General features: G+C 45.1%; 1 protein-coding gene across 1 annotated transcript in view; it reads right to left on the reverse strand.

The window, feature by feature from the left end:
• ALDH1A3 (aldehyde dehydrogenase 1 family member A3) overlaps window positions 1-17,001 on the reverse strand; it is a 37,169-nt gene extending 20,168 nt beyond the window's left edge. The window contains exons 1-6 of the mRNA XM_032994341.2: window positions 16,870-17,001; window positions 13,201-13,305; window positions 7,159-7,299; window positions 4,740-4,869; window positions 3,018-3,079; window positions 158-286 (exon numbers count right to left, since the gene is read on the reverse strand). Coding sequence (XP_032850232.2) covers window positions 158-286; window positions 3,018-3,079; window positions 4,740-4,869; window positions 7,159-7,299; window positions 13,201-13,305; window positions 16,870-16,968 — 666 coding nt within the window. The 5' untranslated portion in view covers window positions 16,969-17,001. The remainder of the gene's footprint in view (window positions 1-157; window positions 287-3,017; window positions 3,080-4,739; window positions 4,870-7,158; window positions 7,300-13,200; window positions 13,306-16,869) is intronic.
• Window positions 17,002-19,818: the final 2,817 nt, after the last annotated feature.

Genomic DNA, 19,818 nt, shown 5'->3' on the forward strand with positions numbered 1-19,818 from the left:
CCTTTGTAAGAAAAGACTGAAGACAGAGGTTGTTCTCACTTTCCTCTGTGAGGCTTTAACATCTTTAAAACCTAAAAACCTACACAGCCAATTCAAAATAGTCTTGCTTACAACCTTAAAAGAACAGTACCTAGATGAGATGTTCAGATGTCCTTACCTCCTTGATCAGCGAGCCAATGTACAGCGACGTGAGAGGAGTTTGTTCCGCTGGCTTAATAACCAAAGTGTTTCCACAGCACAGTGCTGGTGCCATCTTCCAAACCAGCATTAGCAATGGGAAGTTCCACTGCAAGAATACAAGGCTGGTCAGATCAGCCCAGCAGTGTCACCTACTCACTTCCAAACAGCATTTTCCCCACCTTCTCAGAGCTCAGGGAGAAAGAAGCAACTGGGAGGACAGCCATAAAAAGAAGCGTCTGCTTACAATATTGTGTTTGCTTGGACTACAGAGTACAACTTCCTTTATTCCCCCCTGAGATCCCAAATATTGCTGGCAGTCCTCAAGCTAATCCTGTAAATTGGACAAACCTCTGCATGATGTGACCTCATTCTTTGCAGGAGTCTGATCACACTTTGTATAGGATTTTGACTGTTCACAGAAACTATGTTGGAGGCAGTGTCCCAATGCATCAGTTTTGTACAGCGTCCTTGTGTGGGAGAATTACAGGGTGCAACTGCTTATTGAAAAAAGCTCATTTTTCTGTGTTAGGTATTGGCTGAGTAGTTAGATGTTATACAATATCATTCAATTCCAGGTTTATAACTATGAAACTGCACTGGGTTGTTCAGTCATTGAAATCCAGGGGAGCTCTTATACTCCCTTCAAGTTGTAAATTGTGCCTTTCCAATTAGTTTTCTTATTTGGAATTAGGAATCAGTCCACATCAGTTTCCTCTGTGCTAATCTCTTTCATGGTCATGTGTATTTGTAGATCTTGGAGCCTAAGCAAGAAGTGGAAAAATCTAGCTCTCACTGAATTTCAGAAAGGTCATTTGGCAGTAGAAAGGATTTCTTCATTAAAAATAATTAATGCTGTTTTAAGGATGATGGAAGCAAGCCAACAGTAAGGAGACTTCTTGTCAAGGCTTAAGCCAAGGGCCTTCAGCTATCAACAAAGAAGCCAAATATGTTCGGAATCCACAAATTCACACTTACAAATATATTAGCAGTGTAGCTTTTAAGAGATGAGTTCTGTTCTAACCCAGCAGCCCAGAGACAAAGCAGAATTTAGTCTAATGTGCTATTCTTCAACTTGCCTCTCTCTTTTTCCCAGACCTGTTTCATTTCAGTGATCTTCTCCAATGGCCACATCCTACGATTTGCCCATTGGTCTTTTTCTCCTAAGCCTTCTTGAAGGCCTGACTTTGCAGCTTGAGCCATCCACACCTACATTACTTTTCTACAATTTCAGAGCATGACATAACTCCATTAGGAACTTTCACCAGCCATTCCGCAACAGAAAGCAACAGTAAAGGACTCCAGGGCTGCCTCATGACATCACCTTGGGATAAAGTTCAGTCATGCTGCACTTTCTAAGAACCTCCCTTGCTAAGAAAGTTGGTTTAAATATAGTCAAGCCACAGGAAAAAGGAAAGATTGTTAATTGATTTAGGAAGACATACGTAGAATAGTGACAGAATCTCTTTAAAGCAAATAGGAATATACAAGCCCACAGACTGCTGGAGTTCAAACTGAAAAATAAATTGAAGGGGATTTGTTCTAGGTAAACTGAAGACAGATACTGTTTTGTTGATCCCAGTCATCCTTTTTACAAACACAGTGTTGAACCCGAGTCAAATTTAGTTCTGTACTTTGTACTGTATTTACTGTTGATGTAGAGTCAACCTGAAATATTAGAAGTGACACTACGTCCCCTTATAGTGACCCTCCAAAGCATCCTACATGTAGGCTTTTAAAGGGATAGTTTCCAAAAGCATTGCTGAGTGCCAAAGGTGGCTGACGTGTGACCAGGAGACACCTTTTAATTGGTGATCAACATGAGGATCTGATGTTTTGATCTTAAGTCACAAATTCTCATTTCTCACAAGCAGTCACATTGCTTATTCAGCCAGAAAAGCTGTGCAGACATCAAGCCAAACGTCTGATAACTAGTACTAACCACCTCCACTTTGCATCACCCTGACATTGCTATAGACTATACCATCTTATTGCCAGGGATAGAAGATCAGTCCTGCTGAAGGAAAGAGCAACATTTCCCCAGATAACTTTGGGAACTGGTCCAGACCTGGTATTCCCACAGTCCAGCAAATCCAGTACCCCACATGCACTTCTTTCAGTCTCTCCTATAACCTTATCCCAAAGGTCAAAATCTTCCATGGACTCTTATTAATCTGAGTATCCAAACAGAGAATTTTGGCATACCACCATTTGCCTTATGGCCTGTAGGATACCACGTTCAAAGCACTTTACAACCAGACAGGATCAAACTATGCCTTCCATGTAGCTGTAAAGTCTTCCTGGCTGTCTGTTTAAACAGAGCAAGCAACACACACTAAAACTAGAATTCCAAGAACCAGACACACTGTCCCCTCAGCAGTGAATGAGACCTCAAGGGAAAGAAAATTCGATTCAGTGCGATTTAATCACAGAAAGCTCAGAGAACCACCAGGGGTTATTAATAATGGATAAAATTTAAAACTCAAAACTATGCATCAACACTATGCAGCAAAAAGCTAGCACATGTAATGACAAGATGGTTGTCCCGGCAGTGCAAGAGTCAGAGAGCTCTGACTGGTCTCTGGTGACTGGTGTCAGCCTTACAGAGGAACAGAGCATCTGATTAGGAGACCCACCCTTCCATTGCAGAGGACTTTGTGTTGCCAAGAGCAATTGGCATGGGGGTAAAACAAGAAACTACATCAGGCAACTGTGATGGGAGTTCCCTGCAGAACAGCTGCACTTAACTAGGAAGCAAATGGCTGCAGCATAAGATGGGGGGTGCACATGTACTTCTTCCAGTTCTAAAGGAGATATAGGGCACCATCACTGCTACTTACTGGAGTTATAGCTCCACAGACACCCATCGGTTCATGCCTGGTGAAACAGACAAAATTTTCATCTACAAGACAAAAGAATAAAGGAAGACAAAACAGTGAAAATCCTTGCTTCTACAGAAAGAGTGTAAGACAACTGCACACTAACAGGTTGGGGACAGAACTAGAACCATATTATATAAACAACCCTCTATCTGTTCATCTTAACTCATGCCTCTCTGACACCCCAGGCAGATAAAGATCTATTTGAGAATAGGTCTTTTAGAGCAAAAGCTCACTGCTCATAGTCACGGTCACAGAGGAGCCTTTTCAAAGCAAGGGTTCAAGCCCTTCTGCAAACTCCCTGTGTTGAGGTTAAAGGGAAGATAACTCCCTACCACACTGAAGAGCGAGCACAAATTTCATTCAGGTTGTGTCCCACTGAAAGAAGCAAAGTACTTGTCTCCCAGAAGGGTAGAGTTTTTAAACCTATTTTGTACAGGAATCATATTCAGTGTAACAGAAATTGCATTTCTGGTAAGAAATCACAAGGAGATGAAACACTGGGACTAAAATAATGCCATTCATCTTAAAATACTGCTATTACTCTTTCAAAGAGAAAGCAGGAAAGGCATTTTCCTTACAAATTCATTCTTGCTGAAAACCTAGTTTAATTGAGAAGATCTGACAAAACACAAACATTTCTCATTACAGTTTTTCGAAATGATCTCAAATCAGGACAAACAAGCAGTGTCCAGGCAAGCAAAGCTGCATGTTTGAATGAAGGTGACAGATCTCAGTTTATATGACTGACACTGCTCCCTTTGCTGCCTGCACAGGCTGAACTAGTTCAGCCCTTCAGAGCCCTTCCTCTGGTGACTAATTTTTGTCTGCGGTGCCTGTCCTTCATACAGCCTCAGTGATTACCCACATGCAGGGACAAAACAGGCTGATTTTGAAAATATATCATATTGTTCATTGTGCCACGTGGACATCCACTGTCTGAAGTTGTTCTCTCTGAGACTATATTTAAGCTTCTATAGCTGAGCCAAAATGTCCTCTCTGTCCCTGACACAACAGGGCAGTGTCACTGGGAAACATTTTGAAAAACCTCTCTCAAGTGTCAGACAACTTGACAAGGTCCCTCCCAAGAGGTCAGTGCTTTGGCTCCTGAGATGAGTCAGCATCTTGGACCTTCTTTTTAATAAATGTTAAGAAAAAGCACTACACAATCTCTCTAAACATCTGTGAGCCAGCACTGTGAGGGATGCAGGAACACCAGTGAGGGGGGAGATAGTGGCAGATTCTACATCAACCATCTGTCACATTCCTGTGGCATCTAGGACAGCACAAGCTCTGCTGCCTTCATACAGTTCTCCCTAGAAACTTCTGTCCTTACGCTGTCTTGCACCTTAATTCATTACAATGTTACCAGATAAACTCCCCAATAATGTGTAGGGCTTTTTCTTTAAGAATTAGTCTGAATTTAAAATCAAAAATCTTTCTCTTTTGTTGCTATTTTAAGAGAACCCATCCATTATTTTCCAGAGATTTATCCATCCATTCACATTTTTCTCCCATTAGTTTAAATCTTGAAACACATCTACTTAAAATGCATCCTGAGATAGAAAGGAAAAGCAGGTTATTTTTGCAGATTTTCAGGAGCCAGCCTTTCCATGCATCTCCCTCTCACCCCCTCAAGCCTGATCCCATTCCAGCAATGAAACTGGGTCTGAAGGAACTCACCCACTGGGATAGTTCTGCCCTGAATTTTATCAGCCCATCCAGCATAGTATCGGAGTGTTTTAATACAACCTTCCAGGTCAATGAAATAAGCCTGCAGAAAAGGCTTTCCTGTGTCCATCGTTTCTAGAGTCTGAAAAAAAAAAAAAAAAAAAAAAAAGTATGCACTGTCAGACAAGTCAGTGTGTTTTTCTTTTTTAAAGCTTTTAGAGAAATTCCTCAATTTTATTTTGCCTTGTGCCACAGACATGGGCTTTCCTTCCCTCCCCTTATATTTAAGGAACAAGCTTGTTAATACAAATAAGGTAGAAGGGAGACTAGACCAAATAACCGTGACCCGTACAGAAGTTGCTTTGTTCAGTGATTGCAATGAAAGCACATCTTCCCAAAGCCCCCAGAAGGTGGCTGTGGGTGGGATACTGGGCTGTGGTCTGGGGCACTGGTCGGAAACCATGTGAGAGTCATGACTTCACCATATCTGACCCCCCGATGCAGATGTTCTGGATTCCAGATGGTGTCAGTGAAATCAGTCAGACTCACTTTCCTTTTACTTGGAAATCTATTTTTTTTTCTAATTCACTGCCCTAAGACCAACCTCTGAGAAGCCTCTTTTGTCCACAGGATGATAGAAAACACATTTTTTACAGGGTTCTGATAAAGTAACCTTTGGGCTCAGATCTGTGCTGACACTAAAGCAAGTGAAAAGTTGCTTCACTAAAGCTCCACTGATGCTGCGCAGCTCTAAATGAAGTCCAGTCTCAGCCTGTGTCCTTCTCACTGTTCTGGACATTAGCTCAGTGAATGCTTTGTTCTGTACTCAGGTCATTAAATGGGATATTGGTGCAAATAGCCAGCACATCCATAAAGGAAGTACTATCCCTTGGTAGAATGAAACATCTTTGTTTACATATGAAGTCATACCCCGTCATCTTCCACAGACATTAGGGTCCAAACAGCACTCGAACAGACATTCCCCTTGGAATGACCAGGATTGTTATCCACTCTGAATGTCTGTTAAAACAACTGATTTTTTATAAGTCATTACTTAGCACGCAGCCAAGACAGCTACGGCTGGTTTTCTGCAGTGAAAATAACAATGCCAAACAAGCCCTCCCAGATCAGAAGGACAGAAGAAAGCTTGAAATGTGTCCTGGTTTATGGAAAAAGAGGGCCCTCTGAAGTCACATAAAGTGAGCAGAAAATGAACAGATGCACACATACACATATATATGTGTGTGTATATATATATATATGTATGTATATATATATATTCCCCTTCCTACCCCCTTTTATTTGCTGGCCAGAATTCCCTTCAGACCTGGATTTTTTGGTTTTGTCTTGCTGAAACTGGAGGCTGTCATGTGGTTGAGACACTGTGTTGGAGAAAGAGACCTGGCTCAAAATAGTCATGCAAGCAGGGGCTCCTAAGCACATCCCACGTATGTTAAGTCCTACTGAACTCTGTGGGACATCAGCTCAGGAACTTAAACACATCTAAAAGCACTGAATGTCATAAATGCCACTCTCCTGAAGACAAGCAGAGCCAAAGTGCAGCACTGAACTTGTGAGTGCTTAGGTGCAAGATCTTAGCTATGGACTGACAGCAGCTCTAAGCTGAGAGATGCTAGGGTCTGTGGGCACAATTGGGAAAGATGTCCAAGGCCCATAGAGTCTAAAGACTTCTTACCAGCTGCAGCACATTTTAGCTTAGGTCCTACTCCCCTTGTTCTGCACCAGAAGGACTCCTTCAGGATAGGATGGGGAATCATTAGCAATAGTTCTCCAGTGCAGAAGTCCAAGTTAACACAGCTTCATGACTATAAAGAGATTTTCCTGAGCCAGTACACTCAGTAAGGAAAGAAACAGTTCTCACTTACACATATTTTAAACTTTGGATGACATCCAGCAAGAGAAAGATTCTCTTTCCAGCCCCCCATTTTAGGGAAAGCAATTTGCAAAGAAATCAAACTGGCCTTGCATTTTTGCAAGGACCAAGTCAGTTGTGGTGGTTTGTGGTGGTTTTGGCGTTTTTTGTTTGGCTTTTTTTTTGTTGTTTGTTTTGGTGTTGGTTTTGTTTTTTAAGATAAAAACCAGAAGACAGCTATGGACATTGATGTCTGCTAAACTAAAAGAATATGCTTATATCTTTGAAAATTTAAGTATTGATATATGTAATCACTTCAATAACTAGCTAAAGTTTTGAAGTAGTCAACTATATAGAAGAATTAGCAGCCTTCTTCCAAGACACTTAAAAATCATTCTGCAGAATGAAGAAGATAAGCTACGATTCCTGCATGGTCTCTTCTCCTTCATAACAGGAGAGAAAAGAAATACAGTAAGTAGATATGGATGCAACAAAATCAGAGGGTTGAATCTGAGTTGAGCCAACTGTTGCTGGTTTATCACTGCTCATGGTACTTACTGCCAGGATGACTCTGTCTCGCTCCAGAAGATCAGCCAGTTTGTGCAGGAGTCGTCCTCTGCTTAGGGCATCCATCTGTCTCCACGGAGACCCCCTCTGGAATGCTGCCTTTGCTGCTTCTACGGCATTATCCACATCAGGCTAGAGTAGCCACATACACAAGAAAACCTTCGGTTACAAGGAAGGAGCTGGACAATGGCACAGAAACCCCCATCAGGCTACTTCCTAAATGATGCTGTGGTAACTAAAACCAAGTTGTCTGACAAAACCATTCCCATTTTACTCCTGGATTTGGACCCAAGCCTGCAATAAGTTCTGGGTTTGGCCTGGTCTCATAAACAACCTTGGGGTCAGAGTACCAACAGTGTCTTTCAAGGGTAATTTTATGCAACTGTCTTGTTTATACAATAATCTAGAATCATGTTCCTGCTGATACAGGATGTAAGTGTAAGGGGGAGGATGGAGAAACAAGATCCCAATTCTGTTCCCATTACAGCTTTCCTAAGCTTAACAGTCCATTGGCCTGAATGAATCATCCTCCTCTGAACAAGTGTGGGAAGGAAAGTCCCCCACAAGAGAGATCATGGTTTTATCCAGGGGAGTAATCACAGCTCAGATACCACCATTCAGTCCCACTGGAACCTATGCCGGTAACAGTTAACACACTGAAAAAGCTCCCTTAGGTCCTAGATCACACTTCCAGAACACTTCTACCAACTGGGAAGGGCTTTGTTGTTCAGTGCTATGACAAAGGTATTTCACTTACACAGACTTAGTGCCACTCTCCCTTCATCTCCCAACTGCATTACCATACTCTGGACCAAATTTAACCCTGTTACTACTCAGGCTAGCAGAAAATTCCCTCTCTCCCCACCTCACCAGCCCCAGAGAAGCTTCATGCATTTGCTCTCGCCACAATATGCCCTGGACTCCTCCCTTCTTCCCAAATACATTGATTGAAAAAAGTAAAGCTAAGGGCAACCTGCCGACCCAATGAAGTCAATGGGAACACTGCCATCAGCATCCACGAGGCCAAGACTGTGCCCCAAGCATACATAAAGCATACTTCACCCTGGCTTTGGACAGAATCCTGCTCTATGTAACGTCTGGCACAGCCCGTGCCTCACTTCAGCTGATGGAGAGCTTGCACCTCGCTGCAATATGTGGCTCAAGGGGGTAGGAAAGGAGGGAGGGATTCAGACCTTGATCATTCCTCATAGCACTTCACCAGTTGCTCTCATTTAGGTCTTATCTCAAGTCTTGTCTGAATACAGTTACAAAGTAAGCCTCTGTGCTGATCCAACAAGGTCTGGCCATTCTCCCATGGGGAAATGTGTGGTGCTCAACCAAGAAAAATGTTATGGGGAGACTTACGTTGCCTTCTTACAGCAAAAGTTCATGGAGAAAACAGCAAGTCATCACCCACTGAAATGGCACCTTACACTAAATTTGGCTCCTTTTCTTTACAAGAAGATTACACAGCTTTAAAACACTCTGACCTATACTGCCAAGAAAAGAACCCCACCCTTTTGGAAGGGTAGTGATGGGGAAACCATTGGAGGAAACTTGTGCTGTTACAAGGGGTTAAGAACGGCTCTGGTCAAACAAGGGTGCTGGTGAGGCAGAGGTAGCAAGCAGCTGCTGTGCACAGGCAAGCACCTCCTGCCTGGTCGTCACCACCCACAGGCAGAACAGGCCTTTGGAATAGTTGCTTCACTTGAACTGATCTGGATTCAAACTGGCACATCACAATATCCAGAAAGCACCACCAGGCACTGTACACTTATGTACTCCCCATCCCTCCTGCTGGAATGAAGACTCAAGCTGAAAGAAGGCAATATTTTATGTGACAAAGCAGACAAAGAAACATGAGAAGTATCCTGTTTAAACAAGTCTTCTCTTAGCAGCAATTAATTAGCTTCTGTGACCAGGCTGGGAACACTGATTTGCAGAGCATTGGTTCTGCAGTGGCACAAGCCACAGCTCAGCATGCCCTCGGTACTGAGGGACTTCCCACCACCCTGGCACTCACAGAACTGGGATGAGATGGCTGTGGGGACAGAGGACTTCAGTGTATGCCCAGACCTTCTCCATCCTCTAAACATGGGAGCACCTGAGCCCCGCTGCAGCTCCTGCAAAAACTGGTCGTCTCCATTCTTGTCTCTTTTCTCAGGACATGCTGGGTACACATAGCGCCTTTGAGACTGCAGTCACTACCACACAAGCAAAAAAGGCTTTCTCAAAACACCCTCGGGGGTAGCACCACCAAGTGAGATCTTGGGAGCCTGCACAGCCTCAATAGGCCTGAGAGACCAGCAAAACCAACGAAATTCTTCAGGAAGGATGAAATGCCATTCTTAATCCATCCTGTTATGACTAGGCATTAGGGGAGTCTGAATGGCATGTTCATTGCAGGCATGTTGCAATAGGTAGGCACAATGCGTGACAAAGAGACTCGTAACTGTCAAGGTGCCAGGGACACACTGTGGTGTACAAAACCACAAAGAGGAGGAGGTCTGTGCATCCTGTTGCTCAGTTCTAATCTATACAGATTTACTGAGTATTACATAAAAAGCTCCACTAAGAGAATATTAAGATTGCAAAGTCAAGCATTGCAGCATTGGGAAATGCCTGCAAACCTTCATACCCACCTTGGATGTTTGCCTTATGATACAAGCCCCAGTTACACAACCACATACCATTTTCCCCTGAACAAACTCACACTATTCTTTGTTCTAAGCTACCTCCTCTACCTTCCTCAAGTCCTGCTCATCGCTGCTCCATTTCTATACTAACCCTTTTCCTCTCTCCTGCCTCAGCAGCAGGCTGCAGTGCACAGTGGAGACCATCGACCCACTGGCTCCGTGAGCAGGGAAAATACCTGCAAAAAGCCCTGCTCTGCTTCAGGCTCCGTATACACAACACTGCTTCAGTTTGGCCAGTATGGAGACATGCCAGGGATGGAGCACACCCATGGAGACTGCCTTTCTCAATCCAATTACTAACTTCTTGAAAAAGTGTCCACTATGAACATCTTTGGAAAGGCACTTTTCTGACATAAGGCATGAACATGTCACAGTCTCTCAATTAGAAGAGGTTTTTCTGACCTGTTTCCCTACAAACAGTCTACACACTGCATTGCTTTAACTTTTGAACTCAAGTTTAAACCAGCTACAAACAACATCTTAACAGCCCAAAGTGCCCAAAACCATTGAGGGCATTGCAAGTCGGTTGTAGGGAACAATATTCCTGCAGCCTCTTACCACTGCAATCTGAGATGGGCAGGGTGACTGTGAACAAAACCCTCTTACAACCCTTCAGAGATTGACATGGGATAGTGAACTGCTTAGAAATGATCATGACAGACACTCCACAGCATCAAGTCTGCTCGACAGTCACAGCTGTGGACCTGCTGCCCACTCTGCAGCAGCCAGCTGAGCTGGGCACTCCTGTGGGGAAGAAGCACCTTTCCTCCTGTCCTCACTGCATGTTAGCAAGCTGCTAGAAGAAAAAAAAAGCCTGTCTTCAAGTGTTATCACCGACACCAGAGAAATGACAATGACAAGTATTTTTGCCTTCCCATGGTAACACTGAGACAGGTTGGAAGTTCTGAGGCTGCACGATTCACTGAGGGCAGAAGTTTAATGAAGAAAGTTATTCCTTCTTTGTTATCAACGTGGCAAACAATTGGACACTAAACTGTTATTTAGGAGACAGAAAGTCTCCAAGTAGCCAGTGGGAAGTATTTGCCATTTTATTTTCAGTGCTTCTTTTTCCACACAAGACTCCCTTTATCCCCCCAACTATCCCATCAAGGGCAATTCTGTGTTAAAGTCTGCAACTAAAGAACAAACAACAAAACCTTTGCTCCTAGCCTCATAAAGCATTGGCCAAGTTTCAGCACCAGACCAAACTGTCATCGCTGAGATATCAGCTGCCAAATTCCCACCCCTCACGTGCAGGCTAAGCAAAACACGCTCTGCACAGCCAGGGAGGGGCAGGTTTCTGTTCAGGGCTAGGGAAGTAGAGTCCTGCTCCCAGCCTGCTGTGAAGGCAGAGCCAGTACCAGGAAGTGCCACAGACAAGTACAGTGGCACGAGGGGACAAGACACTGGAAAGCACCAAACACAACTCACCTCTTTCTGTGGTAACTCCAAAACTGGATGGGATGTTCAACCAAGGCAAAGGAAGTCTCAGGGGACTCAGTCTGCCAGAGGACAGTGGGACAGTCAAGTGTCACCAGTAGCCAAACAGCTAGTTTGGGATGCTTCTCACTCATGACTGTTTTCCAACTAATCCAGATCTATGCCTAACCCTACTCAGTCCCTTGCAATTAAAAAAAAAAAAAATCTACTTAGAGAAAAAATATATATATATTTTTTTTTTTTAAGTGTGATGTGAAAAGGTAGCAGAAGAAGCTTTCAACACCCAAGGTGCAGCTAACTTGCATTCTTGCCTGTAATTATTCTATGCACTGAGGAGACAGCCACCTATCCTGAGTATTCATGGGCAGAGGGCTCTGAGGCTGGCCCCAAGGAAAGGTTTACAGTGACTCTCCTGCAAGCTAGATGCTGAAAGTTATCCTTGAATTCAGGCAGGGACATGTCTCAAGGAGGCAAGCTGCAAAATTGGCCTTTTAGCTCTGCATAACAATTTTCTTTAACCAAGCCATTAAGAAGCAGGTTTGAAATACTCATGTAATGCTCTGTAACTGCTTGAGGAGACACTTAGCTCAGGTAATAATAACAACGTCACGGATTCTGCCTAGAAAAATACAGTTGCATCAGCGTTAACTTCAACTCCACTGTTTACATGTCACTGCAATTAAACACAGTTGCGTCCTACCCAGTTTGTATAAATAAATTATACATAATGTTTGCTTCTACCTCAAACTGTGATTATCCAATGGCTGCACAGATCACCCATGGCAAGAGGTCTCAGACTGCTTTAGTGCCAACCAAGAAGGGCTACCTTACACACCATTTGCATGCAGGAGACTTGTATTGCCAAGCCAGTTTGATCCTATCTCTACACAGTATAACACCAGGAAACACACCGCGCCTGCTCAGCTAGTATCACTCCTGCTAAGAAAGGATCCCCAAGGCAGCTACCTGGCTGGAAACCAGGCACAGGGTCTCACGAGTGTTGGTCAAGCTTAGATATCAAGAAAAAGAGATACCACAGTACAGGCAGAAATGCCCACACTGCCTGTCACTTACTGACCACAGCAATGAGCAGCCAAAGCCCTGGTACAGCAGAGAAGCTATGAATCACCTTCCCATGACATGCTGCAAAAAGCCAGCTCTTGAGCCAGCTCTTTCCCATAGATCAGGCCAGATGGCCTATACATGATGAGCTGTTTTGGACAGAGTGTCACATCTGATTGTTCCTCACCTCAGACTGTTACTAAACTCAAGCAGTTATGTCCCAGGCTAATCTAGGGCTAGGGACTACTAAAGTTAAGATATACTGGTTTGGTTTTAACTGAGTTGCCACATTTGTGCAGGAGCCTAGAACTCATGATACCGATTGGAAAAGTAGCACCACATCTCTAGCAGAAAGTGGGCAGTGTTTGCATGACTGAGCTTAAATTCCCCCATGCACTCAGGTTATTTGTTAATTGTGTTTTAAAAAGGGTGAGTTTCAGTTCAGTGTCTCTGACAGACTGCCATACAGCTTGTCTATAAACCACTCCCAACACAAGGCCCAGGTCCTGCCAAGGATGTGCATACACCATCACTGCTATTTCCTCAGAGCGGCTGCTTCCTTCCAGTCTATAACACAAGAAGGATGCTGAATGTCATTTCTCTGACAATGTTTGGCAGACAGTTCCTACCAGGGAAAGCGACTCGGCCAATTTGGATGGGATTGATCCCACCCACCCCGTGTAATTCTCAAGCAGCCCATCTAGTGTCCCAGACCTCCACTTAGTCTAGCCAGATGTATGCGGTTGTTAAAAGCCAGCTTTTCCTCTATGTGCTTCCCTACAAAAGGAATTCCTTTGGAAATTGTCTTTAGCACTGTCTTCCCAACAACACTTACCTTGTCTCCTTCCTCAATGTCACAAATTTTCTCCAGCGTTGAAGGGTTGTAGGTGGGGAACTTCTTTCCACTTGTAGACTCATGCCATTCATTGTTAATAAATATCTGAAGAGAGAGCAAGGGGAGTGGGATGGGGAGGAGGGGAAAAAAAAAAAAACAATCCTGATGTAGACAATTCAAAAAACCACGAGTACTCCTCAAAGGTCCTGAGGCTCTTCAATTTCCATTGATGGCAGAATCAAGCATGTTCAGTCTCTCTCCCAGGGAGACTGTTTGCGATACAAACAGCATTTATCCAAACTAGAACCTGAGTCAGAGAACAGATGAAAAAGCCTTCATGCACCCAGTTAGTTTTGAGTAGAGGATGGGGCCCACACAGTGTAACACCATAATTTGGCAATGAAAAACAGACAGTCTTTGAAATACATCTCCATGGGAACAGCAAGCACACACCAAGAGAAACTCATATGGTTCGGGCAAAAGCAGCCCCTTGTTACATGCTACAACTGGAAGGTCAATGTACAATATTACTTGGTTGTTCGTGTCCTGCCCTGGACTACTTCCATGACTTTCCCCCATAGCACTGTCCAGAGGAGGATAAGGACTGGCTCAGTTCTACCCCACTATGCCCTGTTACAGGCTAGATCAAGCCTCCTACGTCACTTGGAGTCGTCTGTGACAAGATTTAAGTGTTTCAAAATATTGCATTTTCAGAGCAAGAACAAACAGTCCTAGTGTTGCGTAACTCAAAATGCATTAAATACTAGAGTGTTGTTACTCACTGTAAACAGAACATTAATACCTATATACAATTAATTGATTCAACATGCATCTTATCCACACTGTGATCTAACTTGGCAGTGTTATATTTTATAAATATACTTTAAGATTAGATGAAGTAATCTTTATTAGTAGCCTGTTCACGGCTGTAAGCTAGTACTTTTACTTGGAAGTCATCCACATTTGCAGTCTTGTTTATGAGTCTCTACACACCACCAGGAGATTAATGTTGCATCCCTTACATTCGGAATTCCCACTGCTTTGGGTCATAGCTTTCTTTCCTTGTGCAGCTTTTTTCCTGAAAAGAGTTTCTCCTGACTATTTCTGCAAAGAGCACCTGAGATGTAACTGGCATAGAAGCTGCACTTTAAGACCCACCTGTTTCAGACAGGCAGGAAGAAAATTTTGGCAAAAAAGTTGCCAAGTGAAGTCACAAGAAAAGATATAATGTTAGAAATATTAACTAACTTGACACTGATGCTCCCAAACTATCTCTATTATCCAAGGGCTGCATTTTAACATTTACATTTTAAATTCAGTTTTCCTTTGTTTCACTAACAAATAAAGTCATATTATAAATGTGGGAGATATGATAGGAAATGTAAAATTACAGCATCAGGTATATGCTCACACACTAAGGATTAGGAAAGGATGCTGACTTTCCTCCTCATTCAACACTGCATTCCCCTTCCAACCCTTTCACATAGAATTAATGTTCCTAGAATAAGTAGTAAAACTCCAGAGTGACAGGACCAGGCTGTTTTAAATGTAACATATATGCTGGCATCATTCTGGGAATCACACCACACAGCCAGAGTCTTTGGTGCCAGGACTTGAAATCAAACAGAATAGCATATCAGCTGTTCATGCTCCATACCCAGGCTTTGGGACACAGGATTGTGGACAGATCACTTCCATCACACATTCGTGACAAGCATTAAGCTGCTCTATAAGTAAGATCTTTGTTGAAAATTTTTCCTCTCCCCCAGACCCATAACTGGTAGAACTGAAAATAAAAATCTCCGCTAAGCGGAGGAAAGTGTGCCGTCAGCTGTAAACATCTGGTGAAACTCAGAGCTTGTAGAAAACCCCTCGCAGTTTTATGAAAACTGACTGTGGCTCATTATTTTCTCAGATGCACCGGGAGCATCAGATCAAATGTCAAATTCACACTTTTAATTAACATTGGTTTCCACTTTTAAGAGACTACCTTGATACATTTAGTACACAGAGTCTCTGGCAAAACTCCGGAGAATAAAAACCGCGTGTTTTAAAACATACATGGCTGCAGGATCAGATCCCTAAGGAGTATTTAAGAGTGTTCACAACAATAAAAATAACAAAAAACAGAACATCTGGATGTTTAAGAAGAACCCTAATGGCTGTGTCCATTTTGGATGCAGGAAAGAGCTGCTTGTGCAGCATTACGCCATTCTGCAACCAGCAGCTGCAGATCCAATTTGCTGCTAAATGACAAGTTTATCTTACAAAGAAAAAGTAGATAAATTTAGGATGTTAAAAATTAATCTAATCCAGTGATTACCACTAATTGTTAATGTGTTTCAGTCCTTTGGATGCATAATTCAAATCAACACCTCACCGGATAAGCTATCACCGTTTACTACTTCTCACCGCAAGAGAACGAACTTCAAGTTCTGCTTTTTTTTTTTTTTTTTAAATCCTTGATACAGAAATGTAACAGTAATTAATATACTCTTTCAGCTCCTCCAGCACTTTTAGTCCAGCCACATAGTTCAAATTATGGCAGTCAAGGCTGCCTAGCAGCATAACCAGCCAGGGTATTTTCCCTACTGCGCAAGACAGCGGGTCAGGCTGCTGTGGAACAAAAAGCGGCTCGGCTATCACAGAGTTACGGCTGTGTTAGGGAGCAGATATTTCTGCAGCAGTGCTCAGCTCCACACAAACACCAGCCTTGCCTCTGAGGGACAGAGCTGTCAAGCTCAGGAGCCTTTGGTTAAATCCGAAAGGTGAGAAGCAACTGTTTAGTGGTCATTTAAAGGGGAGCTCGATGGAGAGCGGTATGGGCTTGCTGCCTGACTCCTCATCCTGCAGGGAGACCATGGATGAGCTCTGTTGGGACAGTGAGCCACCAACAAGACACACGTGAACACCGCTCCTCTTCGGGAGCTCCAGTCCCAACACAGAGCCCTTTGACAAGGCTCAGTCCTGTAGGACACTGGCCCTTCTCCACGTTCCCTGCGCTCACCAGGGCCCAGGCCCAGCCCAGCCCTGAACCCCCTCCCAGCTGAGCCTCATCCCACCAGGTCAAGGACGGCTGAACACAACCCAGGCAAGCAGCTTCCTCACAGATAAAGCCTTTCTCCCCTCTGCCTGGGCTGGCCCCATTTAAATCCGATTTCACCAAATGCTAACATGATGCTAAAAGCATTTGCTGAGTGGGTTTGGGAGAACTGCGTGGGGTGGTTGGGAAGATGGCCGTCAGGGTGACCGGGAGGGGACAGGCCAGCGTGGCGCAGCAGGCCTGCTGCTAATCGGCACCCAGGCCTGCCACGCTGCCAGGGAGAGGGGCCCACGGGCATGTGGGGCAGCACCTCAAGTTTGGTGTTTGGGTTTTTTCCCCCTAAAAAAAAAGTTGGTTTGTTGGGCTTTAGGGATTGAGGCAACAGCAGCTCCCTTAGAAATACCAGTCACCTGCTTGCTCCAGTCACTCAGCCACACTTACACCCCCATAAACCGACTGTCTAAGGCAGCAGGAGGAATAATAATAAAAAAAAAAAAAAATGAGAAAAATGACAGCGAGGGAGGAAAAACTTTATATTGAAAAAACACCTCACCTGCCTGACACCACCGAGCGCACCAGCAACGGCACGACAAAGACCACCACCCACCATCCCCTCGACAGCTCACCTTGGTGAACTTCACCTCCAGGCTCCGCAGGGGCCGCGGTAGCGGCGGCACCTTCCTGTCAGGCTGCCCGTTCTCCACGGCGCCGTTGAGGGCGGCCATGGCCGCGCCGTCGAGCCCTCGCCGCCCTCTGCCGCTGACAGCCCGCGGCGCCGCCTTAAGAGCGCCGCGCGCCGGGCGCCACCGCCCGCCCCCCCGCTCATTGGCCACCGCCCCGCCCCGCCCCACGCCCCGCCCCCGCCCGCGCCCCGCCCCGCCGCGCGGCCGCGGCCCCTCAGGTAACGGGCGGCGCCGCCCCGCCGAGGCACAGCGGCCGCCGGAGGGTCGGGGGGCGCCAGCGGGCTGCGCCGGCCGCCGCGGGACTCCCCGCAGGGCTCCCACAGGGCTCCCTCAGCGCTCCCCTCAGGGCTCCCTCACAGTTCCCTTCAGGGCTCCCTCACAGTTCCCTTCAGGGCTCCCCTCAGAGCTCCCCTCAGGGCTCCCTCACAGTTCCCTTCAGGGCTCCCTCACAGCTCCCCTCAGAGCTCCCCTCAGGGCTCCCTCACAGTTCCCTCAGGGCTCCCTCAGAGCTCCCCTCAGAGCTCCCCTCAGGGCTCCCTCACAGTTCCCTTCAGGGCTCCCCTCAGGGCTCCCTCACAGTTCCCTCAGGGCTCCCCTCAGAGCTCCCCTCAGGGCTCCCTCAGAGCTCCCCTCAGGGCTCCCTCACAGCTCCCCTCAGGGCTCCCTCACAGCTCCCCTCAGGGCTCCCCTCAGTGATCACACAGCTCCCTCAGGACTCCCTCAGGGCTCCCCTCAGAGCTCCTTCACACCTCCCTCAGGGCTCCCTCAGAGCTCCCCTCAGGCCAGTGGCAAGGAGAAGACCACGGGACCACAGACCCCTCTGCTCAGAAGTGGCCATTGCTCAGGGCCTCTCCCCACGCAAGGGTGGTCAAGGAGGGGGCCTTGTCGCAACCATCCAGGGTGGCACCAAGGTGGGTGTGGGAGGACATGCCCTCTGCTGCCTTCTGCCTCCGCGTCCCACCAAAACCTACCCAGAAGTCAATCACAAGAGGACATTTGCAAAGGTTTCCACAGGAACACCTCCACGTTCCTCAGGCATGGTGCTGGGAAGTGGACTGCCTGGAAGGCTTCCCCCTCATTTGTCATGTTACACTCTCTACAAGGGCCTTTCTCTGCTATTCCTGGTGCCCTGATTTCCTTACTCCAACCTGCTACCTATTCTACTTCACTCCGTGCCTCTACAGAGCTTTCCAGGGCTGATCGAGTTGAGAAGAAAGAAGCATTACATGAAATGTCTGATGTGCAGCTGACAGCAACTCCTCCACATCCTGGGTACATGCATGAGTCTGGGACCGGTGTGACCACCCCAGTTTGACTATCCCAGTCAAAGGACTCCAGCCTATGGGGACAGAACCAGGCCCTTCAGCTGAAACTTCCTACAATGATAACCATTATATTTGTGTCCCACACAGCCAACCTCCAGCACGGTGTTCATAGTAGCATACTCTGAACATCGAGAAAGATGCTGTCTTTCAAGAAGTCCTAAAGGATATGGAACATGTCTAAAGTGACAGATCTAGGCTCTGCGCCTGAACAAGTTAATTATGTATTGCTTAACTTCATTCTGAATAAAATATGTGTAAGTCTTTGCAGGCTGGGGGCCAGGACACTAGGAGCACCCTTACACCCACACACACATGGAAGATAATACAACATATTTTCCATATAACAAGTGGCAAGATGCCAGAAGTTATCTTACAAAATGTTTTACAGAATCTGTAATCCCCAGCAATAGTCAGCACTTTGCTGTTAGAATGCTTAAAAATACTCAGCGCTTCCAAAGGCAGATAGGCTGTGATATCATAGCGGCATTAAGAGTTCGTGCTGATTCAGAAGGGAAAGTACCACCGATGAATCAAACCCCACTTCCCGCAGCTTGCAGGATACTTACGGAGGGCCTCTGCCCAGGTGAAAACCTCTCTGATGGTGCTTGGTTCCTGAGAGCCGCCAATAACACAAAGGAAGATTTCCCCCGCCGCCCCTGTTTACGTATTTTTACCAGATAAATCACTGAATCAATTTCTATTGAACAGTCAGTACTAAAGGACTCATCCTGCCTAGCAGTTGCAACTTGAAATTTTATCTTCTGATGGGAAAGTGCTTCAGTTATAACTAATTTGTCAGAATATTTTTGTATGCAATGGCAGAGTCAAATATGCGTTCTCAGAAAATAAAGAAGAGGTGCATTACAACAGCAGAAACATTTATTTCTAAGCTGTCCATTTTTAACTGTCCAGTTGCTATTTCCTACAAAAGTTACAAAAGCATCAAAGCAGAAGAATCTCTTAACCAAATCCCAGTTTATTCCCAGTCCAAATAAAGAGGTGTTGGGATCCAAGCTCTCCTTAGATGTCATCAACAAAACTAAGAGGTGACTGATAGGATGCGCAAGTGGAAGTCTGAGACGAAATACATTTCTGTCCATTTTAGGGCCAGTAGCATGGTCTGGCAATAGAACATTTTTGGGCCTCTCATATTTTGGCATTTCTGGTTTTACTAGAATGTATCACAACACCAGAGGCAATAATTTGGTAGCTCTAATATCAGGAAGCGAGGAGGAAATTGTTACAGAGGTGACACAATATGGATAGAATTTATCCTTTTCGGTCTGTATTTTGCCCACAGAGATGCTCAGCTGAAGTGGGAAGTACTCTTGTCTTTAGAGGATAAAATATCTTGGTGAGGAGAATGATGACTAGGAAGTTCCAGGACAAACAGTGTCTAAAGAGTCATTCCAGTGGGTTGTCTCGTGTGGGAATAACCTTGTCTCTTATCTCTCATGAGGAAGATTTTTCACAAGACATTCCTGGGAAAATTATTTTAGGCATAATTTCTTCTTCGAGTTATTATTGGTGCAGTGTGAAATATATCTAAGGCAGAAGTTCCATGTGG

The sequence above is a fragment of the Tyto alba genome, unplaced genomic scaffold, assembly GCF_018691265.1.
Source record: "Tyto alba isolate M040663 unplaced genomic scaffold, T.alba_DEE_v4.0 Super-Scaffold_41, whole genome shotgun sequence".
Classification (NCBI taxonomy): Eukaryota; Metazoa; Chordata; class Aves; order Strigiformes; family Tytonidae; genus Tyto; species Tyto alba.